The sequence below is a fragment of the Rattus rattus genome, chromosome 2 (genome assembly GCF_011064425.1).
Source record: "Rattus rattus isolate New Zealand chromosome 2, Rrattus_CSIRO_v1, whole genome shotgun sequence".
Lineage (NCBI taxonomy): Eukaryota > Metazoa > Chordata > Mammalia > Rodentia > Muridae > Rattus > Rattus rattus.
The window spans coordinates 33,927,625-33,955,486 of record NC_046155.1 but is presented as its reverse complement, the minus strand read 5'-3'; the positions used below and the strand labels follow the sequence as shown (position 1 = coordinate 33,955,486).

The window sequence follows — 27,862 nt, the reverse complement described above, 5'->3', positions numbered from 1 at the left end:
CCCTCAACCATGAGCTGTGCATATCTACTGGATATAGGCTCTATTGATTCTATCTTTCCTTTGTTGTGTATTTTGGCTAATGTCCTCCCTCTTGGGTCCTGGGAATCTCTTGGGTCCCTGGCATCTGGGACTTTCTAGTGACTACCCCCAGTTCCCCATCCCCAATTGCTACACACTTTGTTCAAATTCATGATCTGTATATCATCCTCATCTCCCTCCTCCTTTCTCTCCCTCCCAAGTCCCTACCAACTTCTACCTCCCTTGAGTATTTTGTTCCCCCTTCTAAGAAGGACTGAAGCATCCACATTTTGGTCTTTCTTCTTCTTGAGTTGCATATGGTCTGTGAATTGTATCTTGGATATTCTGAGTTTTTCAGCTAATACAAGCTTATCAATGAGTGCATATCATGTATGATTTCTGTGATTGGGTTACCTCACTCAGGATGATAGTTTCTAGTTCCATTCATTTGCCTGTGCATTTCATGAAGTCATTATTTTTGATAGCTGAGTAGTACTCCATTGTGTAGATGTACCACATTTTCTGTATCCATTTCTCTGTTGAAGGACATCTGGGTTCTTTCCAGTTTCTGGCTATTATAAATAAGGCTGCTATGAACATAGTGAAGCATGAGTCCTTGTTGTATGTTGGAGCATCTTTTAGGTTCATGCCTAGGAGTGATATAGTTAGGCCCTAAGATAGAACTATTTCCAATTTTTGAAGAACCACCAGACTGATTTCCAGAGTGATTGTAGCAGTCTGCAATCCCACCAACAATGGAGGAGTGTTCATCTTCCTCCACATCCTCGCCAGCATCTGCTGCCACCTGAGTTTTTGATCTTAGCCATTCTGACTGGTGTGAGGTGGAATCTCAGGGTTGTTTTGATTTGTATTTCCCCTATGACTAAGGATGTGGAGCATTTCTTGAAGTGCTTCTCAGCCATTTCAGATTCCTTCAGTTGAGAATTCTCTGTTTAATTCTGTACCCCATTTTTAAAATGTTTAACTCTGTGCTCTATTTTTTTAATAGGATTATTTGGTTCTCCAGAGTCTAACTTCTTGAGTTCTTTGTACATTTTGGATATTAGCCCTCTAGCAGATGTAGGATTAGTAAAGATCTTTTCTCAATCTGTGGGTTGCCATTTTTGTCCTATTGACAGTGTCCTTTGCCTTACAGAATCTTTTCAATTTTATGAGGTCCCATTTGTCAATTCTTGATCTTAGAGCATACGTCATTAGTGTTCTGCTCAGGAATTCCCCCCTACGCCTATGTGTTCGAGGCTCTTCCCCATTTTCTGTTCTATTAGATCCATCATATCTGGTTTTATGTGGAGGTCCTTGATCTACTTGGACTTGAGCTTTGTACAAGAAGATAAGAATGGATCAATTTGCATTCTTCTACATGCTGACCACCAGTTGAATCAGCATCATTTGTTGAAAATACTGCCTTTTTCTCCCCACTGGATGGTAGGCACCCGCTTGCTAGAGTATGTCACCAAGGGTTGCCCCCAGTAGCATGGCCAGTCTGCAATGGGAGCCACCACAATGGGTGAGTATGTGGTGGACAGATGAATAAGAAACATAAGTGGAGTGACTTGAGCATTATGAAAAGAGATAGGACCAGAGCCTCGAGGGTGGAGAAAAATCACCAGCCCCACCACTGGGAGCCATGGTAAGGTCCCAGCCCAAACTGCCACTGAGGATCATGTCTGGGTCTGTGCACAGTGACAGGGGTCAGTGTCTGGTCATGGCAACCACAAGAGATTATGTGGATGTCCAGGGACTGACTGTATAGAAATGCCCCCTCCCTCTCTAGCTGTGGCGCTATGGAGAGCTGGTCCTGCCACTCAACAACAAGAGTGCTCAGGAGAGCAGGAGTGTGGGCCATGTGCCCCACCCAGAGGCATACTGGATCTGGCCCTGCTGACAGAGGTATGGGTGAACTCCCTAGAGCATAAGTGTGGGAGAGCTGACCCTGCCACTCATCTGTGGTGGGGTGGTAGAGAGTCAGAGGGGTTCCACCCCCTGACACACAGACAGAAAAGCTGCTATAGGGTCATAAGCAAGGGAGAGCAGTTCCCACACCCCACCAGCTATAGCATACAGGAGAATGGGGCCTGTTTCTTGCCTGGACAACAGAGCAGAGCTGACCCTGGTAGTGGGAGCACAGGTGAGCTGACTTAGAGAGAAAATACAGGCAAGACAGTGCTACCACTTATGTGTCTGCTGTGAGGCTGATCCTCTCCCTCACTGGATGTAGCACTTGGGAGAGTGGGTCCTGCACCTCAGCTGAGAAGCACAGTAGAGCTGGTTCTGGAAGCATAAGTGCAGAAGCCAGCCTGAGGGCTTGAGAGCAGGAGAACTGTGGCTGTGTCCTGCCCATGGAGGCATTGGGTGGTCTGGCTGGAGCATTGGTGGAGAGCTGGCCTTGGTGGTGTAGTTCAGCTACTACCCAGGTCCAGATCCACGGCTCTGAATTGGCCCATCCTAAAATCTATATCATTGGCAAATGGTTGGGACTTGAGAAAGGGCCAGGCCTGCTGATCCAAAGCTTAAGGAACTCCATGACATGGGAAACAACAGGATAAACAGCAGGAAGCCCAGTGAGGATTAAATATCGATGGTGCCACAGAAGCCAGAGATCTTGAACCAGGCAGTGACTCATTGTGATCAACATTTGCAAGTGAAGATGTTTGGACAGAGGGGTATCCTGTGAGACATGCTGTGATGAACTGCAGCTTCCACAGTGAGATGTTTTCTTTGCTTTATTGATTGTTTTTTATTTTGGTGGGAAGGTAGCAAGAGCGAAAGGCAGATATGAGGGGACAGTGAAATGAGGAGGACTCGGGTGCCTGATTTGAAATTCGATCATTAAAATAAAAAAATTTGTAAAATTTTAAGTAATAAAACTAGTTATGATCTCAAACGTCACCCACAATTCTGCTGCTTTCCTGGAGGTCACATCACCCCTAGGGACCTCTGTTAAGACACTATCCACCACCTGCTAACAACTCTCCTTAAAGCCTACCCAACAGCTCCAAGCTGTACTCCTCCCCTGGGCTCCATATTCTGGTCCACAACTTCTGTAGAAGACTTCTGCTTTACTGGAGGCCACACCATATTAGGAACCCCAGAGACCAAAGAGGTGCCCAGAACCCCAGAGGCCACACAGGACCCCAAGAGACAACATTGGCATCCCAAAACCTTGGAGGTCATGAAGGCCACAAAATCCCTAGCAGAGACACCCTTCTGGAACTGGAGACTCACTGATCACCAGAACCCAGGACACTCAGGCCAGAAAGACCAGAGTGGAAATGGAAATGAAGGGGGAAATATCCAAGAAAAAATCTATGTAACAAATATAAAATCTGAAATCAGTACCTCAACCTATAACAACCCCTAAACCCCCGATGATTAGAGGCCAGTGTAAGAATTCAATCAGCAAGAGCTCGGGTAATACGGTACCACCAGAGCCCACCTATGCTACAATAGCAAGTCTTGGATATTCTAACACAGCCAAAGATAAGAAAATGACCTTCACCCAGTCTTATGAAGAGGATAGAGGCCCTTAAAGAAGAAATGAAGAAATCCCTTCAAGAAATCCAAGAAAATACAAACAGGTGAAGGGAATGAATAAAACTGTTCAAGAGCTGAAAATGGAAATAGAAACAACAAAGAAAACACAAAGTGAGAGACTCCGGGAGATGGAAAATCTAGGTAAGAGAACAGGAACTACAAACACAAGCATCACCAACAGAATACAAGAGATGGAAGAGAGAATCTCAGGTGTGGATGACACGACAGAAGAGAGAGATTCATTGGTCAAAGCAAATGATCCTATCTAATATACTAATCATAAATATTGTCTAATTTACTCTGAAGTATGGACCAGATGATATGCTTGTATATATGCCTTGTCTTAGTACTGCCAAGATGGTTTTCATCTAACTAAACTTCCACTTAAAGGTATATTTAAAATAAAATCAAATAAGCTATTTGATAACATTCTAGTATTGGTTGTTGGAATTTTTCCAGCTATTTTAAACTTTTTACAAACTCGTGGCACATAATACTATAAAAATATTTTAAACGATTGGGATAAAGAGTAGGTAGGCTTTTAGATGTACATTTCCAATGCACTCTTGCAAAATGTGAAGCCAGAGTACAGCAAACCGAAGCATCGTAAGACAAGTCTGGTTGTCTGAATCACAGCATTGGTGTGTGTGTTAGTCACACACATTTGGTTTTCTTGAAGAAGCTAAGACATGTTTTTCTCAAGGCCATGAAAGCATCAAATTTTGATCTATGGCATACCCAATAAAGCTGCCAGTGACAATGATTTACAATGAGTTTTTCTATATCATATCATATTGTATCATCAGTCTCATGACAGGATGGGTGTTTTAGACATTTCTGTCTTTGCTTTCAACTTCAAAGCCCAAGAAGAAAAGGCCCAATTGTGAGATTTATAAAGGATATAAAGGTAAATTATATTGCGTTGTAAATAAAATTCATCATTGACTGAAACCTTTTTTTCATATCACAATTTAAAAGGAATCTAATTGTCAATATGGTGAGCATCTAGATGTTTAAAACGCAGACTTTTTCCAACCATTTTTCATTTTGAAGTCATTCATAAAAGTGGACAAGTGCTCGTGGAGCTACTCAGTGCGTGATTATTGAAATCAGGGAGAGAGGGGAAAGAGGAAGGAAGGACCCACAGCACCACAAGAAGAAAAATGTGCTTTGAAGTTATTTCTTCCCACAAACCAAAACATTCTCCCAAGTCACAAGATTGAGATGGCCCCTCCCCACAGTTAAACAAGGACTAAAGACTTGCTATGGAGAGGAGATCCTGCAGTGGATTTGACTGCAGGTTGGACAAGAATTGTCAGGGATGCAGCATTGTGAGTTGTCGTATAAGTTGGGTGAGCTTTTTGGTGATGCAGCTGTCTTTGCATCATGAATGCTCCTATAAACAACACAGACCAACTTACTGGTTCACTAAGTTTGGCGTGGGTGGAGTCATTTCTCTGGCCTGTCTCTAATGCCTGTATTGGGTAAACAGAAACACTTTTGTTTTGTTTCGCTTCTTACGCTTGCCCAAGAAAGGCATTTCAATAAAATGCCACAGTTAAATTCAAGATGGGGAGTTTTTGACTGCTGTTTTGAAGAAAATAGCCAGGGGTGAACAGTCAAAAGGAAAATGAAGACCAATGGGATATCAATTAACATAGACTCAGTGTTCTAGAGATCTACGTACAGTGGTTTAATGTCTGCATGACATCATGAGACACATACAAAATAATTTATCTTCATAAAATACTTAAGGTTAAAGCTGTTTGTGACCTGAATCAATCAACCCAGGCTTTCCCCTCCCAGGTTAATCTCTTCGCAGCAATGAAACCCAAACTAAGACAGATGGCATCTACATTAGAGTGGAGGAACAAATATAGAAGTCTTTAGCCAAGTTTAACTCTTGTCTAATTGGTTAGAAATTTATTACAAAACTACTGCTCCTTTACAAGCAATGGTTGGAAAGTCATTTTGGAATTAAGTACATCGGTTCTTTGAACGAAACATCTGGTAGTAAGAAAAAAAATGTTTCAATTGCTTCAGTTTTCTTACAATGACCATTTATTACCACAATTATAGCTTAACAGCTAAAAGTCACCCTTAAAATAAGAGGAGGCAGAGAAAAAGAATAAAATGTTACTCAGAGGCTGGTAAAATGGCTCCCTCAGTACAAGTATGTGCCACCAAACCCTACTTCCTGAGTTTAACCCTTGAGACCCACATAGTGGAATGAGAGAGCTGACTTCTCCAAGCTGTCCTCTGATCTCCACAATGTCATGACATGTGACCATGCTCTCTCACAAATTAACACACAAATAAACAACTTTTTAAAAGTTACTGGGATGCTAAATTCAGATACTGAATCAACAACCCTATTCAGTTGAATAAAAGAATGAAACAAGGCCTAGACGTTAATCCTAGCACTGTGGAGGCAGAGACAGGCACATTTCTGTGTGTTTGAGGCCAGCCTGGTAAACATAGGAAGTTCCAGGACAGATGGACGTATACAGTGAGACCATCTGGGGGTTGGGGGTGGATTTGTAATCGAAAGTCATTTGTACTATGACATAGATTTTCAAGTCAGTGAGGTAAAGCTTAAGTAATGTCTCTCAAGTAGCTCAAAGATAATTGGGACGATATCAAAGCATAGGAAAATATCAAATCCATCATCCAAATATTTTGTAGTATCCATATATATATATATATATATGTGTGTGTGTGTGTGTGTGTGTGTGTATTTATAGATAGACCAATATAAATATAGATAGACAGATATATGATATACAGATACAGATATATAGTATATATGGTATGATATAAGATAGGATAAATGCACATGAGGAGTAGATAAAATGGCAATGTCCTTGGCTTCCAGGAATCAGCAAAAACATGGAAGTAAAGAGACTTCCTGTTTTAACAAAAGGCCTTCCTGGATAGGCCTTGCAGTCAGGTATGTGATTATTCCTATGTTGTGAGATGAGAGGTAACACGAGCAATAATGAAAACAGTCCATGTTTGTCAAATGCTTTACTATGTACCAAGAACTCCGTCAAATCCAATGCATGGTTCTGCTCACTGGTTGCTAGCATCCTTCCCATTCTGCACAAGAGGAAACCTGGAGCAGTAAATGACTTGCTGGGGTCACAGTTCTTATGTGGTAAATACAGACTTGAGCAGTCTTCTTGGTGGAAAAAGCAAAGCTCTTCAATGCTCTTCCTCATTCAGTGAGCTTCCTGTAGAAATCACAGACAAGCTTGCCTGTACTCGGCTTCCCCTGAAGGTGGTTCTCAGGAGGACAAAAATCTGCTTGCCTTTTGTCTGGAAGACAGATGATAAAGTCCTCCTGTGGCCTTTAAAGAGAGTGAACAAATGTATAGTCTTGAGGGAGAATTCATTGGATTAATGTTATTGAAGGCACAGAGAACCTGGCAGACAGAGCGGACAGCAGGCCACAAATCACATTGAGGAAGCTTGGAGAAGCAGGAAGATAAGTAAAGGCATCATGTGTCAGCCAGAGTGGTGCTGGGAGTATTGTTAGCAACTCAAAACTGGAGGATGGACATTTGAGAGAGAGGTGGTTTTGTCTCAAGAATTTTGCCTTAGCTACACAAGAAGTGGGTAGAGCAGAACCCTCTCCTCCTCGTTCTTCTCTAAGCCTCTCCTCCTTTCTCTGTGAAGGAGGTCAAGCAGTCTAGAAGTCAAGGTCGGAGAGCAAACTGGAGATAGAGGTCTTCTGTAGCCAAGGGCATTTGCCCTTTTTATGGAATGTGGTGCTTATCTCCATGTGAGTTGCATCATTCTTGGTTATAAAAATCATTTGATTACACGTCTTCGGGGCCAAGGTGAAATTTATTTTGGGGTGGATTCATAATCTTCTTGCTTCACACTTTTAAAAGAGCTTGTTCCCCAGGGAATTGGTCTGAAATAGTTTATCAATTTGCCTCCTCATGGATGCGTCTTAATGGTGGCTAGAGAATGTGCTTGGTTATAGGTTCTGTTTCATGAGAAGCCAATGCTAGAGCAGGCTAGCCAGGGGTTGTGAAGTGTGTGTCCCAAAGCAAGCAAATTCCGGATTCTGCATTGCATGGTTTTCTTGCTTATGGGCAATTTAGGAAGGTCCAGGAAACTGATGAGAGTCATTAGGAAATAACTAGGGAAAAACTTGGGATAGATTAGTAGAAAATCTTAGTTGGACATTGGCTGACTCTTTACTGGGAGCAACTATTTTTATCTCCTCGGAGGCCGTTTCCCCAGCCCTAGGTATGTGCTTTCCACGATGTCCTTTTGTTTTCAGCCCCGATACTTTCCTGAGTTTCCTGCCAGCAAATGCACTCAAAGGGAAGAGCTCCAAATCGATTAAATCAATGCAGCATGGTTTATCAGTGCTCAGTTCTACCTCAATTAAATTCTCTGCTTCTTTGCTTTTTTTCAGTTTACAAATGTTCACTGACTCATTCAAGATGCAAGTAGGAGCAAAAATGACCCAAACTAGTTTCCTTACTAATATTCCACTAAATGTGCAACTTTGAATGTAGAAAGAAACAGCTAAGGGAGGTGTTGTACAGGGCATTGTTGGTAATCTGACCATTCTTCCTGAGTAGGGGCCAGAAAAGTCATTTGAGATGTGACTGCTAAATACAATTTTCTGGGCACTGCGTTGAGCAGATTTAATTCTCTGTAAATGAAGCCAGAGAAATCTGGGTTTTGAACGTAATCTGTTTGTGGTTTTTATGTACTTAAATCTTGTTGCACATTCAGGTATTTTAACTTCCTCCTCAAGGAAGAAATTCTTCTGTGCTGAAGGAGTTAATAAACCTCTATAAGAAACATATGTATTTTCCAGGGATTTCCCACTGTTTCCTGTCAGCGGTATCCACCACCCTTTCGGGGGAAGGGAGAACTGACTCTCTGTATGTCCTTTAGGGATGGTTTGGCAGTAGAAGCTGTTTCCTCTTGTCCCGGGATTGGCTCACACAAGCGACCAAGGACAATAGCCTATACGTACACGGCTGCATTTGTGGTGACTTTCCTAAAAGGCCCAAATGGGTAGGCAGATTCTCTGAAAACTTCACACAGTGGGGCTGAACATACAGAAGGACACAATCACCAAAATGGCAGGCACGGCAAGAAGTGTGCATGGGTCCAAGTGGGTACAAGGGAGACGAACTAGGCTTGTTTTATTTCAAAGAGAAACAGAACTGGCTTGTGAATTTCAACAAAGAAATGTGCAATCTGTAGAAAATCAAATCTGAATCTGTAGGAAACCAAAAGGCAAGGGAATTTCTATGGTATCTTCTCAAAAATAAATACTGTGAGAGAATATATCATATATGTACTGGTGTAAAAATTATGCCTTTTACTCTTAATTTTTATGATTTTTGTAAATTAATGTAATTTTTATAGTTATACTACTTAAAAAAATAAGAAACTGAAACTTATAGGATTTAAGTTATTTATTTATTTATTTACTTATTTATTTACTTAAAAAAAACTAATTTAGTTCACAACCATCTAGGAAGCACTTACCAGGTCTTGCTGTCCCAAGATTCTAGACCATGCTGCTGACTTCAGGATACAGATGTTCCGAGATCTCTACTACTAAGTTTTATACACTATGGCTTCAAAACATAAAAACATGAAAATGTCATTTATAGCACATTGCATTCAATAACCATGAGCTATTACTCTATAGTACATGGTACATTTCAATATAAAACTCACGATTCAACATGTCAGTGCCTGTGGCTTGGTTGTTTGAGAGGCTTCACATGGAATTATGGGCTTTAGAAACTAAATACTAGTTATGATAGTTTCATACATTGTTTACCCACATTAATATTAGTTTTTACTGTGAAATGTATAACTAAAGTCACAAGTCCCCACTATTTGAAACCAGATTAGTATTCATGATGGTCTAAAAAAAAACCCAGTTGGAGAGAGAAGATATGAAATTATAGAGTGATTAGCGATAAGGCCTGGCCAGATTGTGGAGTTATATGTTATGGTATTCAACTGTATAAATAAAGGTGAGTAACAGCAAGTGATACTGAGGGGTAGCCAGAGACAAGAGCAATGATCCAAAAACAAACAAACATAAAGAGAAATCAAGTAAATTTGAGCTCCTAGTGATTTTACAAGTTCATGGGGTGGGGGAGAACAGTGCACTGGGGCAAATGTCCTTCTTTCTCCTCAATTGTGTATTCTCTGTGTGCATACACGTGTGTCTGTGTGTGCACACGCGCATGTGCACACATGTGCACCTGAGCATGTCATGATTGTGTTTTTTCCAGAAAAGTTTTGCCTAAGGTTGTGTTTTTATTACCCTGCATTCTTTCTTTTGTAAATCAATTCCTGACACTATTACAGGAAACTCTGTGATATTTTCTTTTCCTCTTAAGTGGACAGACTTCCATGAAGTCACTACTTCTGAAAGTTTTGTACTCAATTGTCATTTTGCTTTTCCTGAAACTACAAACCTTAACTTCCTACTTGATTCAAGGCAGACTGATAAACTCTCAGGGTGGGGTTTTCTGTGTTCTTTTTCAAAGTATTTTTCTCACATACTTAAGTGCTTTTATTTTGAAAGTCAGATAGCTGTGCCAAAGTATAATTATGTTTTCTACACTTGGCTTGTGGGTATGCGAATATTTATTATTGTATAATGCTATTTGTAAGTGCCATGTAACTATAAAGCACATGCACACTATTATGCTTTAAATTTCCATGTGGAAATACACTTTCTGTGCACTTATCATACTCCCCAAGCAGATCAGGGAAGCAGTCATCATCCAGCATGAGCAAATTGGGCAAACCTCAACATCACTAAACTCCACAAATGAAGGAAGAATATGAAAAATTAGCTTGAGTTGACAGATACACATATTTTTGGTACAAAATGGAAGGCAAGGTTTTACATGCAGTTTAATCAAGTCAAATATCAAGGACAAAGCAGGTTCACTGGGTGGTGAGAGGCTATTTCCTGGTCCACAGGTAATCATCTACTGATTACCTCACACGGGAGAAGGAGCTGAAAACTTGCTGGGGTCTCTTTTATTAGGAAACAAATCCCACTCAAGTGGGAACTGCCTTTATAACCTAGTCACGCCCTCTGCCCGCCCCAGATGCCTAACCTGCTTGTAACAACAAACTGGAAAGGTTGAGGGTGGTGGAGGCAGAAGTTGGATTTCACAAGGACAACCTTGTATCACATCTCACTCCACACACAGAACAGCAGCAATAACGCCAAACTTACATCTATTCTAGTTCTCTGCAAAGAAGCAGGACCAGTGAGATGTATATGTGTGTTCATGGAAAGAGGAAGGGGGATGTTTCTTTTTTTTTTTTTTCGGAGCTGGGGACCAAACCCAGGGCCTTGCGCTTGCTAGGCAAGCGCTCTACCACTGAGCTAAATCCCCAACGGGATGTTTCTAAGTAATCGGCTTGTGTTCTTTTGGAACAAGTAAGCTGGACATCTGCAGCATTGAGTGTGTATTACAAACCTCCCGGTTCCCTCTCTCCCATTCCTGACCTAAGCATTGTTTTGTAAAGCAGCCGCTTCTCATAGTGTCCACTGTAAGTTTTGAAGTTGACACTGTCTCGGATGCATGAGTCTGAGTCAGCCCTGTGAGCATCGAGATGATTGTCCCCTGGCCACAGCTCAGTTGAGAGCCAGGTGACAGAAACTCCCTATAGCGGTTGTCATCTCAAGCAAGATGGAGTCTCGGCTGGCAGCTCGTATTTTTTATTCACTTATTTGTCTATTGAAATCTGGAAACAGCATGAAGGACTGGAGACTATAATCCTGAAATAAGGCTTCTGGATCAATAACCCAAACACCAAGAGCTGTCTCGCCCACCCTTATCCTGCAATTGTGAAGACAGCAGGAGAGCTCAAGCCAGTGCAAGGAAAATGGGATTCTGTTTCCAATCCTGGCCGCGAGTCTTTCTGAATTTCCTTCACATATGCTGCATGATGTGGCCACGATGCACTTGATAATCACTGCTTTGTTTCAATAACTGACTAATTTAAACACATCTATTTAGTTCTGGCAATATGGATAATATATATACATTATCCATACTATGTATAATCTATAATCTATAGTCTATAGTATCCATATTTCTAAGGGCATTTTTTAAAGTATCAGACGTTGTTTTTCTTTTTAACTCTACTAACTCATTTAGCTTTATTTTATGCTGCAGGAATATTAAATTTTCTTTCTCATGATGTTGTTTTGTATTTTTCATTGTGATTAAAGCATTTTTAAGTTGAGTGTGTATTAAACTCTTCCTGATTCCAACTTTCCCATTCCTGCCATGTGCATTGTTTTATAAAGGAGCCACTTCTTATAATGTCCTTTGGGACATTTTGAAGTTAAAGTTCACATATACACAAACACGCACACACACACACACACACACACAGAGAGAGAGAGAGAGAGAGAGAGAGAGAGAGAGGGAGAGAGAGCCTTCTTATGAGTTTATGACCCATAATATGTGATCTAAATCTGAAAGAATTCTACCCCCTCCAGATACCTTCAGATGAGGTCGCCACTGAGATTCTAGCCCGTCTGCTCTGCAGATGTTCGGCATAACTGCTCCAAAAGAACATGGGCCAATTACTTAAAAATATCCCCCTTCCTCTTCCCATACACACACACATACATCTCATTGGTTCTGCTCCTTAGTAGAGAAGCAGAATCTAGATGTTAGTTTGGCATTGTTGCTGTTCTGCTGTATGTGTAGTGAATGTGATACAGAAACAGGCCTGAAGGTCATACAAGGTAATGGGGCTTCTGCTAATTTTCTGGGAGGGGGTTGTTTGGTTGAGCCTCTGAGCCATACTGTGAGAAAAGTGAGCGGTCACATGAGCATCTCCAGGATAGTGTTGTGGCCGCCATTCAGTTGAGATCCCAACGTGACAGACAGCATCTAGACATGTTCGAGCAAGTGACGCATCTTAAGCTGTCTGTTCTTAACGACCGCACTGCATGGACCTGCTACACAGAGCAGAGAAAGGCTGTCTCCACTCCACCTGCGCCTGAGCGCTGCATGCATTGCACATTTTTAGGCAAACCAAAGAACCATTGCTAGCCTCGGCCCCTGATTTGGGGTAGATTGTAGTAGTATGATGTAGTAGTAGATGACAGACATACTGTGGAAGGGAACGTACACAGATAGGCTTAGATCAGGATACAGGGCCACCGTAATAAGAAATACTAATACCTCGAGAGGCATATAAATGTCAATGCTCATTTCCCACATGTATTGTTACCCAGCGCAGGTCAGCTCAAGCAGTCTCTTTCTGTGACTCGGTGATCTGAAAGCAAGAAAGGAAGAAAAAGGAGTGAAGGGAGGGGGGAAATGGGGAGAGGGGAGAGGGCAGCCTATGGGGCATGCAGAGGTCAACCTTGTGAAGGAAAAAATGGGATGGAGAGCGAGGTGCCACAGGTTCCTGCACCTCCACCAAGAGTCCTGAGGTACCATACACGGCATTGGATCTAAGATGGTTTCCAGAACACAGTGGCTGCCTTCCTGTCTTTATGGAAGTCCTAACAGGGGATGATGCCCACTTGCCCCACCCCTCACCCCCTGCTTCCCCCTGCTCTTCTACCCTTCTACCCACTAGCCCCACCTTCCACCTCCTCCTTCTTTTTCTGAGTAACCTCTTCAGGCAGGGCTTGCCTTGGGGCAAGGTGGTAGTGTGGCAAAATACAATTAGCTAAGTATTTAGAGACTTGGGATTGGCTCTAACGTTTTATATAAGCTTATGTGCTGCTCAATAAACTTGGATCTGCATGCATCCTGATGCTGGTCTCTGGAGTCTGAGTCCAGGATTTGTCACATGACTCTGTTACCTCTCACCCACCCATCCTCGGTCCGATTCTCACAGGAGCACACTACACCATGGATCATGGCTCCTAAGGCTTCTGTTTAGAACAGACACTAGTAATTCTGTGCACCTTTCAGTACATAAAGTATTCATGTAGCCAAGGTTGACATTAGTTTGGTGACACTAACGTCACACAATCCATCTGCAAGGGGTACAGAAAACTAAATAACAAGCCATAGAAGTTATTGGGTGTGCATCATTCTCCCACAGGAGAGAGTAAGGAATTCTTGGGATATGTGATTAACCAGAGTGAACAGGTAAGAGACAGAGAGCAGCAATGGAGTAAGTGCCTTGGATACTTTGTAGTTCAGAAAATGAAAGAAAGGCAAATCTGGGGGCTGGAGAGATGGCTCAGCGGTTAAGAGGTCCTGGGTTCAATTCCCAGCAAACACATGGTGGCTCACAACCATCTGTAATGGGATCTGATGCCCTCCTCTGGTGTGTGAAGACAGCATGCACATATGTATGAACTCAATAAATAAGTCTTAAAAAAAAAAGAAAAGCAAATCTTTCCTAAAATACAAAAGCCTGGTTTACATTGTTGCCCAGAGTTTCTTCTGGAGTGAGGATAAGTAAGTCCCTGTTCTCTTAGCCTTTGATACGGTTTCCTCCCCACTATTTACCAAACAATTCATAATTGCTACTTAATGGCTAGGCATAGGGTGGGGGATGGTCTCAGAATGAGGGCAGGCTTTCTCTACGAGGCATGAGGGATTATTGAATAGTTAAGTGAAGAGAGAAAAAATAATAAGCCTTATATTTTAGAAAGACAGATCTGCTGATGATTTAGAAAAATGGGTTCAAGCTGTGTGAGGCTGGATGCTGTCAAAACAGCATTTCTGAGATTCTCGACCCAAGGACTCAAGTGTTTGAACCATGTTGACAATGGGACAAAGAACAGAGAAATGGTTAGAAAGGTTACATTGACCAACCTAGGTAGTGAATAAGACCCAGAAGTTAAAAAACAGGGAGGAGGATGATTGAGCTTAATTCGTTTCCGATTAAGGGGACTAAAGAGCTAGTATACCTTTCCTTCTGTGTTTCTAGTTCCAGCTTTACAGAAAAGCAAACCTTTTGCTCACCAGGTGCCCAGAGGTATTGGCATGCTCGTGACAGGCGAGGTTTTTATTACTCTGTCATCAGTGCTTCCATCAAGAACCTCGGATTCTAATTTCTTTCCCACAGTCATGAGGAAAACCATGAAACCGAATCAGGAGATGATGATAGTATATGCTCAACTTTGAGCTCTGCCCACGTAGCTGAGAATTCCTGGCAAAGGGCCGGATTGATGCTGTGATTGACATGTAGCTGCCTGCTGTTCCATGAGAAGCCATTAAACGTCAGAGATGGCTTGGCAGGCAAATCTTCTTGGGTCATCTATGTGTGGGTGGCAAGGTGAGACTAACCTTTAAAGAAAGAAGAGAGGACTTACCCACCGAAATTCCTCCCCACGGCTATTTCCTGATCACATTTTCCCACACAAGATAAGGCTAGCATAGTTCTAGATGATTCAGTCAAATCCCTTCGGTGGTATCGAAAGATATTTGACCTCAAACCTTGCTGGGTGGTACTTTATTGAAACCAAGAGACCAGAATTATCAGTGCTAACTGCACATGGTCAGGCTAAAGACCCAACACTCCCAGGACAGGTACTCAGGAAGAACAATTAGGGCTGTGTAGGGCTTTTGGTGGACAGCTGTGGAGGTAGATATAGTTTAGGGGATATGAGGGGTGCATAAAGTTTGTCTTCAATACGCATCCCTTCCTTGTCTGCCATTACTATAAGTACCACATTACGGGACTGAATGAAAGGAACTCTATGCACCATCATACCTTTAAAGAGATCAAACCTCAGAGATATTTGTGTATGTTTAGCAAGGCTAGATGACTAATAAATGTTAAAGCTAGGATTTACACTGATATCTGTTTGCCCCCCATCTTAGTCTATCTCGTGTGGTTATCCCAGGATGCTTAACATTCCAACAGACATTTCATAAGGAAGCACGGAATTGCTTTGCATCCAGAAGCTGGAAAGTCCGAAGAGCACAGTGTTAGCTTCTGGTGTAGGAGTACGCTGCTTCACAGTGTGGCAGGCTCTCAGATGGTACAAAGCAAAGGCAAGGGAGAGAATGCCAAGGAAATCAGATGTGTGTAACAATGACCCGCTCACAAGTAAGCAACTCAGCCTTCAGAGAACCAACTCAAGGAGAAGTGCCAACCCCCGCAGATAACTTGTTTTCAAAAGGTTCTAAGTACCAACATCATGACATTGGAGGCAAAAGCCCAGCGTTGAGGACAAACCACACTGAAGTCTCACCAGCTTTAGGAGCTAGGATTTTTCTTTTAGTCTACGCTGATCTACGTGAAAACTGTTCATGAAGCTCCAATATTTGTTTTCGTTCCTATAGGCTGTTGTAGGAACATGATTCCTACCATAAAATTTAAGACTTCAGAAAACCTAACTAATACCTTTTACATATCTTCATATTTTCTCATGAATTAAAGACAGAAACTACATGAAACAAGTGAAAGAGACAAAATGATTCTTGACCTCTATAGATTTTAGGTATTTAAAGGCAAAACTTATTTCGAAGCATATAACCCAATAGTCAAAAGTATAAAGTATTTAAGTGATATATTTGACTTCAGGTGATTATGGAAAAAGACTTATTTTTTTTCCTATCAATTGACTAGCTTTCTTCACTATACTTCAGTTTTATTATACTTAACTCTCTGACAGTGATTATGTGCCCTGTCCCAAAGAACACTTCAGGATCTAGTCCTATTGTGATACCTAATGCTACAATTGAAAACCAGCATGGACTTTCTGTCCTGGAGCAAACAGTATAGACTTTCATTGATTCATCTGGTCATTTACTTGGCAATACTGCTTGTTAATATATCCCTGAGGCTCATCATCAGTAATAGACATCATTCCTGTCTATTAGTAATCACCCTCTTATGACTTCACACATTGTACCAAAGTTGCCGTATGCTTAATTGAACTTGGCAAAAGAATAATGTACTTCCACATAGTAAGGTTGTAAGAAAGCTATAAACTGAGAGTCCACTAATTCCCCTCCTCCATTGGATTACTCAGTCTGAGGAAAGTTGTCTGCCATGCTCTGCAGACATTCAGGAAGTCCAGTGGAAATTCCCATAGAGAAAGCATCTGAAATTTTTCACTAATCTGATTAACTGAAGCTTTTCCACAATTATGTGACTGTGCTTAGAAATATTCACACACACACACACACACACACACACCCCCACACACACACACCCCCACACACACACACACCCCGGAGCTTCCACACAAGTTTTTAGCACTGACTCATATCTAGAATACAATCCATGGGAGACCATCATCTCCTTAAGTAGTTCTGAGGTTCCTGACCCTCATTGTCTAAGAGAACATATTTGTCATTTCAAGTTGCTAAGTTTAAGGAGAATTTCATTAGACAACAATGAATAGCCTTGCTACAAAGGGTGTAAAAAGTAATCAACATTATCCTTGTTGTTAAGGGATTTGAAGAAAATGTGCCTGTAGCCAGTATTTATTGAGAGACTGATGGATGGTGTCAAGGGCTGTTTCCCTTCTGTTAGACACAGTTATTCTTTTAGATCAGAGCAGCTGTGGGTCACATAGCCTAGATCTCACAAGATTGGGCCCTTTAACATTTCCAGGTAAAAAGGGGGGGGGGTGAGGTTCAAGATGTCCCTTCTCTCCTGGGGGGTAGGGGCAGTAAACGTCTCTGGGAAGAGGTTTTCAGTGCCAGCTGCCAGGAAGCTGCACGGGGGATTTCTTTGCAGTGTGGTTAACTTGCACTGGCTTACCAAGAAAGCCTGGATAAATCTTTTCTGTCATTACCTTCTTCCCTAGCTGGGCCGAACAGACATAGACTTCCCAGGAATAGAAAGGAGTCTGTTGATCGGTTGAATGAATAAATGAAAACCTTCAAAGGAAAGACCTCATTTGAGAAATACATTTCAGTAATGACTTGGTTTCCATTTACATACCACTGCTACTTCTACCTACTTCTTCAAAGGTGTCTGTCACGTCTGAAGGGATTCCTCTGAGTGTACCTGTGAGTCCTAGTGGGTGATTCACAAAGTGCTTAGCACCCATCTGCCAAACGTCCTTTCGACTTCACAGTCTGTCATCACACAGGGTAGGATTATTTCTGAAGAACTTGTGCTGTAAACGAACACTCTCCCCTCTGTGAATCCACACACTTAAGATGATGCTTTATGAGTAATGCATCTCCATGTTCCCTTTCTCCTTCTAAGAGTCTATGCAGACACATACACATGCATACATGCACACAAGATATATACTTAAGTAATACATATATACATACATATACATACACATACACATGAGTATGCACTACACATGAAATATATACATAAATATATGTATGTATACCTGTATATATTTCCTTTTCTCTCAGTATGTAATTTCTGGCAACTTCTTGTTATTGTGAGCTTCCCCTTAGACATATATCCCATCGGGTCCCTGAGGGAGATGTAGGGATGGACGTTCAAGGAGGAGTACGGGGTGTCTATTTTGTGGTTTTCATCTTAACACAACTGAAATCAAAATTATAGCCACAGAGCTTATGAAAATCAGTAAGATAAGATTGTATTTTTCTGAAACATTTATTTTGCTTGAACACCGGTGCTACTATAAGGAAGTTTAATACATGAGTTTCTTTTATAATGAAACAAAGATGGAAGTCATCGAGAAACTGAGTGAAAGATTTAATTTTTTTAAAATTATGTAAAATGCACTCACCTGCCAGATCACGAGGAAATGGACAGCACTTCTGTGCTTTGGAATGTTCTGGGGGCAACACTGGGTCTGCGGGCAGCCTTTGTCTTTGTCCTCCATGGCTGATCCGCATTGCATAAACACACGTGTGCACTTCACCACAGGAGTCCATTGCTGTGGCTCCTGGCTTAGAGGTGAGAGATGTGTATGGTGGAGGGGATAAGAAACCGAGTGGGGGAGTCGGCAGAGTCGTTAGAAACACATTAAAACTAGAACCCACTCTGCCCAGTTTTATTCTCTCGTTCCGTATTTCAGTTTAGCTGCAGAGCATTAAGGAGGGCAGGGAGAGAACTCATTCATGACTCACTAAGCCTAAGTCTGAAGTTGAGATGGGGAAACAAAATGAATGGATAGATGGATGGATGAATGGATGGATGGACTGATGGATCGATGAATGGATGGATGGATGGACTGATGGATCGATGGAAGAATGAATGAATGAATGAATGAATGAATGAATGAATGAATGAACAAACGAACAAACAAATCTTAATTCTTAAGTGGCTATTCTGGTGAGGAAGAAAGGAGAACAGGAAACTTGGAAACTTCTTCATTATACCCAATGAACATTTATAGTTCAATGGCTCCTGCAGCCCGCACCAGATCTGTCTAGAACCCTCATCATTACTTCCCTCTAAGCCTTCATTCATCCTTTACCAAGGACGCAGACTGCCCTTCCTCATCCCAGTCTCTGCTACCAGTGGGATAGCATTTGCCCAGTAAAAGAAGTGCTGACAAGCTACAGTTACGTGGGTTTTGAAAACATGCAGAGTGAAACAAGAACGTCACAAAAGGCCACATATGGCCTTCCTCTTACCTGCTATGTCCAGATGGCTGTGTCTGAATTCACAAACCCAGGGACCCATGAATGTGATGTATCGGAATAGCTACTTAGTAATAAAAAGACTTTCCCCCCATTTTTGCTTGTGTCACACTATAAACGGAAGAGCAAGACAACATCTGCACTCTCCATCAGCATTGCCCGCAGAACACTGAGCACAGCAAACTGTCCGATGCAAGCCTGTGGTGTTGTTGACAGGGCAGAGAGTATGTTATGGTGGCTATGAGATGGTATATCTGTGCCATCTCCAAGGGCTCGTATTTCACCCCCATACATGCATGTGACATGCATAAATGCATGCACTTGGCATGCACACATACAATTATTTGAGAAGCATCAGGAACATTTTATTTCCAACATATTGCTTTGTAGAGTTGAGGAAATCTGAGCTCTTTGACTCGGCTAACACATGATATAACTGGACGCCGTTGCACGACTGTGGAGCAGCTAAATTCTGTAGTCTTCACTTGACCATTTTTACTGCTGAGAAACGCTCTTTCTTGAAAGACTAAGGCCGTGCAAAGCGTGGTTGTTCCTATGATGTCTTCAGAATAGTTGAACCTAAAGACACAGGAATCTCTTTACTGACTCCTGATTGTGGGGAGGGGGTGGGGACAGCAGGGGAATGTGCTTAGTTCACACCAGTTTTCCTTCAAAGCAATAAAAGTTTTTTTGGAATTGGATGGAAGTAATAAGTTGCACAATGTTGTGAAACACTAAACATCCCTGAATTGTATACTTTAAGATGGTTGGTTTTTATGTTATGTGACTTTCGCCTAGATTGAAAACAAAAGGGAAGAAAAGAAAGGGACTTTCCGATTTCCAAGTTCTTGAGAAAGTCCTTTCTCCTGAGGGGATGAGTAAGGTGTGATGGGTCTGTTAGTCAAGTGCTCAGGCCATGGGAGAGGATGGAGAAGCACCCGGACAGGGTGTGCTCTTAATCAGAGTTCAGCAGAACAGCATGGAGAAAGTCCTGCTGCAGAACTCCCTCAGCTGCCTCTTCAGAGTCCTGCTGATTCAAGCAGCGCTCTGCACATCCTGCAGAGCACCCTTAGGTCCTGAATCTCTTCAGAAATCATCTCTTATAACCTCTCATTTCCCCCGAGGAACATTCATCTCCTGAAGACCCGTTCTACAACTTTGTTTGCATCTCTCCCCCAGGATGTTTTTTAAATAATGAAGCCACACAGTAGAACTATCTGGTCCGTGAGATTTATCTTTCTGTTAGCTGTTGGAAATAGGAGGCGTCATTAGCAAGGCCTTTGTCCCTCAGCAAGACCAGCTGCAAGCTTCTGGACCCTGTCACCTCTCTTACCTCCTCATCACGTATCCCCTCTTATACACTGCAGCCACACTGACCGGTTTGCTGCCCCTCACTCATGTTTGGCTTGCCCTGATGTTTGCCCTAGGCCTCCCTCAGATTTGGACCACCCTGCTGCAAATCTTTGCTCCATCTCACTGAAGCCTCTCCTGACCACTCTAGTAGCACCCCTTGCTTTTTATTCCTCTCCCTACCTTTGCCTCAATTCTCCCTATCCTGTTATACTTACGGGGGCATTTATAATTTTATAACAAAGTATTACACAAATTCTTCTCTGTCGCGAGAGTTCCAGCTCCACATTGGCAGTATTTTTGTGTTTTATTAGCATTTTGTCCTAGACCCGTTTGGTAAATAGTGGTAGAAAGACCAAGAGTTCTGTAGTTCAACATAAACTGCTTTCTTTCTTGATCAGTGTGGAATAACTTCCAAATGAAGCCAGTTTCACAACGATTTCTTAAGGCCTCACTGCCGTTGCTCACTCTTGGTACCTAAGAGCATCCGCTCCCAGGTTCTGAAGATAACACACTGGCTAGACCTTAAATTTTTCCCACCATATTTTCTGGGAACCAGACTGAGACCCCCGGGAGCCGGAGAAGGAAGAGAGGGATGAGGAAAGTTCCATTGTCTCTAGCCGACAAACCCTGGCAGTCTGTAGTAGTCGTGTGACAAAGAATTCTAAGAGGTTCATGGACTTCATTGCTGAATTTTCTCACTGTTTCAGCACAGTAGAGCTTGCTCCAGCCTTACGTAGAAGACACCAAGTCCCTTGTTTATAGACAAACAAGAGTACATCAGGGTCCCAAGGCAGAGCCCGGGAGATTCCATCAACTCTGTCAGGGTCCTATAACATGAGTATCTCTGTCTGTCAGGTGACCCTCAGATGCTCTGCACCTCGTCCTGTTATCTGATTGTCACCCAGGGAACATGTCCTTCTCAAGTCCATTCTTTAACCCAAGAGAGTGGGCATATACACTTGGTACACTTTTATTGTGGTATAATAGAGACATACCTTTAGTTTGTCCAAAAATGATGGGGTGCTTGTTCAACGTTTAGTTAAATAGTGAATTAATCTCTAAGTTGGAAATATTTCTTTCCATGGGTGTTGGCACACTAAAGCCTCTCGTGCTGCGATCCAAGGCTTTGCAGAGTTTCATAATTGCAGATTCGTTATGCAGCACGTGAATATTTTCAGTCTCAAGCCTACTGAAGCATGCCTGGATCTAGGAATATGAATTTTTGAGTGCTATTCATCAAGCCCAGGGGTTCCTGAGTGTGTGACACGTGCTCTATCCCCAAGCTACATCATTCTCAGGACACACTCCCAAATGTCCTGAGGAAGGTTTATGAACGTTAAGCCTAAGAACCAATATCATAGTCTGTTACAATTTATCACACCCTCACATGTGTATCTCCTTCCTGTGCCTCATAGTTATAGGAAGAACTTTCAACTAAGGTCTGAGTCAGCGATGGAGAAACAGTGCCATCTTGTGGCCACGTGGAACCATAGCACCTCTTTCCTTCCGATGTTTGAAGCTCACTTCACACACACACACACACACACACACACACACACACACACACACACACACACACACACACCCCTCACGTTACATTTTATTGACAGATCCTTGGGCTTTTATTTTACATTTTATAGCTGAGACATTTTTATCCCACAGTACATGAATTTACTCATCTAGAACAAAGACCATAAGGTCAGTAGAGTCATGTGATAATAATCAACAGTCAAGTGATTCTGAAGAAAGATACAAATGTAACATGTCTCTAACCTAGAGCCTCATTTTTAAAAATTGCTTGCTCTTTAGAGGCCTCCTTTTCATTCTTGTCCTTACTTTATTGGAGAGTAGGAACATTTTGTCCACTTGTGTAATTCTGGGCCCTGCGGCTCAGGTAGATCCTTCCACCCCGTAACTGGAGGCATCTTCCAATGATGCTCAAAGTATCAATTTGGTTTCTCTTCTCACGAAGAAGTAATAACCTTCCCCTTAAAGCATTATTGCATTAGAAAGAAAGTTAGAAGCTGACCATGATTTTACTGATGCTGACTGTGTCCGGAATGGAAGTCTTGTCTTTGTGATTAGAAGTTAAACATCTGATATAAAAGCTGAATACACACACACACACACACACACACACACACACACACACACACTCAACACACACACACACACAGATAAATAAAACCTTTCAACATATTTAATTATTGTGTCTGTGGTGTGTGTCTGTGTCTGTCTGTCTGTCTGTGGTGTGTGTGTATGTGTGTGTGTGGTATGGGTGTGTGTGTATGTGTGTGTGTGTGTGTGGGGGGTGTGTGTGTGTGTGTGTGTGTGTGTGGTGTGTGTGTGTGTGGGTGTGTGTGGTGTGTGTGTGTGTGTGTGGTGGGTGTGTGTGTGTGGTGGTGTGGTGTGTGTGTGTGTATGGTGGTGTGTGTGTGTGTGTGTGTGTTTGTGTGTGTGTGTGTGTGTGTGTGTGTGTGTGTGTGTGTGTGTGTGTGTGTGTGTGTGTGTGTGTGTGTGTGTGTGTGTGTGTGTGTGTGTGTGTGTGTGTGTGTGTGTGTGTGTGTGTGTGTGTGTGTGTGTGTGTGTGTGTGTGTGTGTGTGTGTGTGTGTATGGGTGTGTGTGTGTGTGTCTGTGGTGTGTGTGTGTGTGTATGTGTGTGTGTGTGTGTGTGTGTGTGTGTGTGTGTGTGTGGTATGGGTGTGTGTGTGTGTGTGTGCATGGGAGTGTGAGTGTGTTCATGTGTGTGGTATGGGTGTGTGTGTGTGTGTGTCTGTGGTGTGTGTGTGTGTGTGTGTATGGGTGTGTGTGTGTTTGTGTGTGTGTGTGTGTGTGTGTGGTGTGTGTGTGTGTGTGTGTGTGTGTGGTGTGTGTGTGTGTGGTATGGGTGTGTGTGTGTCTGTGGTGTGTGTGTGTGTGTGTGTGTGTGTGTGTGTGTGTGTGTGTGTGTGTGTGTGTGTGTGTGTGTGTGTGATGTCTCCATCTATCACTCTCCACCATTCTGGTTTGACACCGTCTCTTGCTCTCACCGTTTTGATAGACTAACTGGCCAGGAGCTTCTCACATCACTGCTTTCCAACACTGGGGTTACAAGGACGTGCCGCCATCACTGTGATTGGATTCTTTTTATATACGTGTTGGCGGTGCAGAGGCAGGCTGGAGAGCATGCACACCAAATGCTTTTTACTCTGCTACCTGCTCGTACCCTATCCCAATTCCTACCTTAGAATACAAAGTTGGCTACCTCTGGAGGAAAACCCCAAATCCCTTCTGTCCCGAAAGCGCTATAAATAAATATAACATCTAAATCCCAGATCTCCAAGGTATTTCAGGTGACAGCACAGCCTCCCTCGGTGTGTTCCTATCTTTGGAGTCTTCCACTGGAGGGTATCTGGCAGGGTTTGTCACACCCCAACAGAACAACATCGTGGGGTCGATGCTTTACATAATGCAGCCAATCAGCTGTTCACAGTTCATTATCTTCTTTCTGCCTAGAGCCAAGAGATCCATCCAAGTACGGAACTGTCAAGAGGTCTGAGTAAGCATTTAGGCCAAAGAAAATGTATGCTAACAAACGTGACACGTGGCCTCCCACAGATTTCTATCTGTGATCTGTTCTCAGCTGGCTTGCTGCAGACAGGACAAGCCAGAGGTAGGACAGAGTTAAAGCCTTAGTAAAATCCCTTTGCTAACAAACGATCAGAGTTGGTGCCAAAAGACAGCTTAACTTCAGTTCCAGCGAAACACCACCTGGCATAAGAAAGTCAGACCAATAGGGGAGCCAGGCTTCCCTCCTCTGGTGCACAAATCTATTTGAACCTTGAAATTATTGCAAGAAATGAGTCCCAAGATGCTAAGAAATCCTGGCTCAGAACAGGAGTCTTTGGAGGACTTGGTAAATGGGCTCATAAAATTGCTATGCTTGGAGTTGGTACACATAAAGAGAAAAGATGTCATTCGAGAGACCTACAATCCAAGTTCAAAAAATGCATCAAGAAGATCACACGAGTATGGCTAGAGATGTGACTCAATGGGTGACCTCAGTACACGTCCACAGAACTCATGTAAAAGCCAGTCGCGGCATATATTTATCTGTAAACCTAGTAATGGGAAGTGCACAGCGATGACTGGCTGGCTGCCAGTCTAGGTCCAGGTTCAGTGAGAGTTTGTCTTCACAGAATAAGGTGGAGGGTGCTAGAGCAGGACACCCTCTTTTTGTCCTGTAGCATCTCAGTTAGTGTGCATGGGCATAGACAGTTGTACACAAGTACGTATACAGGGCACACGCACAAATTCTTGGGAAGGGGAAATGGGGGAGGAGAAAGAGATAATAGATTCACATTGGAACTCTTTTAAGTTAAAGTGTAAAACACCAAGGAAGTGTGGTAGAGGAAGCTTCAGAATCTATTAGAGGAAAAGGTAGGGTTGCCTAGAAAGTAATATTTAGATCAGCAGTGGGCATATAATCAGTAATGAACGCAAGAATACAGTGGATTGATGGTTTTAAAGGCTAGGGAGAAACTACAAATACCTTGCATTCATCTATCTACCTACCTACTTGTCTGTCTATCTATCTATCTATCTATCTATCTATCTATCTATCTATCTATCTATCTATCTATCTACTACCTACCTACCTACCTTGACAGTAAGGATAGATCCCAGGGCCTTCAGGGTGCTTGAAGGTAATCTACTACTAAGTTACCTCCCAGCTCCTGGTATAAAATTCTAATGCAGATAAATTTCCATTCAGAAGAGAGCATGGGAAATAATTGCAGATAACGCTGTGCTGTGTGCCATATCTAGATCACTACGCAGAAATTAACAATGTGGCACTGCACAGGACCTGGTCAAATACCAGAGGACTCCTTAGGTGCTAACAAAGAATGTCTAGATGTTTAAGTATGCAAGGCCCGCAGGGTCTCTGTCCTCCTTCTGTAGATAGTCTTTTTTTTTTTCTGCAGCCTGTAAGTGATATTTGAGTGTATCCCTGCTCATGATGTCTACCACAAACAAGATGCAATCACTAAACCAAGGTAACTTTGGAACTAGAAGTCACTTTAAGTCCAGAACACAGCCATGATTACTGATGTCAGAGCAGTCATTCCTGGAGCCTCTGGGTGAAGCCAAGGGGGAAAAGACTCACATCCTCAAGTACAAAGCGTTGTAAAAGGGACTCAAAGTTCTTGGTTCAAGTTCAAACTCCTCAAAGTAGGCACAGGATGTTCTCATGTTTAATTTCACCTTTAAACATGGGAGTCATCGCTGAACGCTACTGGGTTTGTCCTTCTGTTCTTTCCAACTAGAAAGCTGGACGGGACAGCCAAGACGGTCATCCCTCAGAGAAAATTGTAGGCAAACCCCAAGACATGTACTCTTTCTACTTAAATGCACTTTTGAGACCACGGTAGTGAGATTCCTTAAGAATATCAGACATCTGCCCAGCTAAAGTGTTCTCCACAGTAGCAGTCACGGAATGAACCACTTAACTGTGGAAAGGCTTTGCGAAGGAATTTCCCCCTAAGAGATCAAATCAAGCTTTAAGGACTCATTGAGCAGACAATGTTTGGTGGGTCATTAGAGTAAAGAAAAGTAAAATAACAAGCAAAACAACAGGCAACTAGAAACACAAAAACGATATCTTAATTTAAAAAGTATTTCTTCTATTTTGCACTTCCATAACAGGCAACTAGAAATGCAAAAAACGATAGGTTAATTTAAAACATTATTTCTTCTATTATACATTTCTATAACAGGCAACTAGAAATGCAAAAACGATACGTTAATTTAAAAAGTATTTCTTCTATTCCACATTTCCATATAGAGAGGAAAAGAACGATCCACCAGAGGAAGGTCTTTGTTTCCGTTTATAAGACTCCTCAGTTCACAGTATTATGAACATAAACACAAACACTGCGGATTCCAATTCACATTTAACATGACTTCCATGGAGGTTTGAACGTAAAAGTCACAAAATAGCGGAAGACTGAGGAAACGGTTCCTCTCAACACCTGCGCAGAATAACAGATGTAATCTCTGGAACCTGCAGGTCATTGGACCCTCGCTGAGCACCGGCTGCCATTTGCTGGCAAAAAGAACACGCCAGGAGTTGCCGGTGTCAATGCAGTTGGCTTTCATTTTGGTGCCCGTCATAGGTGGCAGGCTCTCTCCTCTCTTCGTGGCTGGAACCGAGGTAGTTTCACTCCAGACTTTGTCCTTCATTTTCATTTCTGCTGTTTGAGATTGAGTTTTCATGGTCCTCCCAGACCATGGCTTGAATTTCCTCTGCGATGTCGCAGCGGTTAGCTTTCCTGAGACCCTGGATTAAAGCTTGACACGCACCAGTCTTCCCGTGAGATTGATACCACCACTGGAGCAGCTGGATTTTCTGCTCAGCTGCATCTTGGCGGCTGTTGTGCTCGATCTCATCGATCTTGCTTTCCGGGATCTTGTGCTGCCGAGCAAATTTTTTAGCGTCACAGATTTTCATTTTCTCGGCAGTTCTCCAGATGTATTTATTCAAGTTAACATCTGAAAAACAGAAAATTGTCTCTGAAAATGTCTAAGAGAAATCCCCATTTACAGAAACCGTGTTCACTTCTCCCCCCGCCCCCATAAAGTTTGGAGTACAGGTGAGTCCCCTAGGGTAAGCTTGAGAGGTTCTCCCAGACTTGCTGGAACTTCCCTAGTTGACTCTCTGAGCCAGACGTGATACATGTCTTCTTATTTCATTCATGAAACCACAAGCTTAAAACAAGGTCACCTTTAATGCCCCGTAGATTCTTAAAGACCAAACCCACAAAGCTAAAAAAGGTCAGTTCATCCTATGTCTGAGTCACAGGCCAAGGGACAGAATGGAACAGAATTGGACGTGTTGTTGCAGAGATGAGAACATGTATAGAGTTTATGGTTCCACTTAACTTGGACATCAGGTTACACTGGGTCTTGTGATACAGGTAACAGACTATGAAAATGTTTTTCTTAAGCCTCTCATACTATACTGTTTTATCGCCCCCTGGTTTATTTCAAATTGAGACTGTTATTAATTTAAGCTTTTGACAGAACTGACAGTTCAAATAACAGGAAAGCCTCAAATGTCACTGAAATTCAAACATTATTTCACTCTAAAATCTTAGAGCCTGTTCCAATTTAGGCTCATTTGGATAAAGAAAGTCATTTCTGTTGCCATTAAAATAATAGAAAGAGTTACCTGAGACATTCATTGGCACACTTTCCTGGGGGAAAAAAACAGCAGAGGAAGGGAGAGAAAAAAAATACACACATGTCATTTAATTTTTTCTAAATTCAGAAGGACATATATCATACAATTGTCTGTACACACACACACACACACACACACACACACACACACACACATACATCATAG

General features: G+C 42.4%; 1 protein-coding gene across 1 annotated transcript in view; it reads right to left on the bottom strand.

Moving 5' to 3' along the window:
- Positions 1–24,861: 24,861 nt before the first annotated feature.
- Positions 24,862–27,862, bottom strand: part of Fas (Fas cell surface death receptor) — a 33,417-nt gene continuing 30,416 nt past the window's right edge. The window contains exons 8-9 of the mRNA XM_032891816.1: positions 27,686–27,710; positions 24,862–27,006 (exon numbers count right to left, since the gene is read on the bottom strand). Coding sequence (XP_032747707.1) covers positions 26,675–27,006; positions 27,686–27,710 — 357 coding nt within the window. The 3' untranslated portion in view covers positions 24,862–26,674. The remainder of the gene's footprint in view (positions 27,007–27,685; positions 27,711–27,862) is intronic.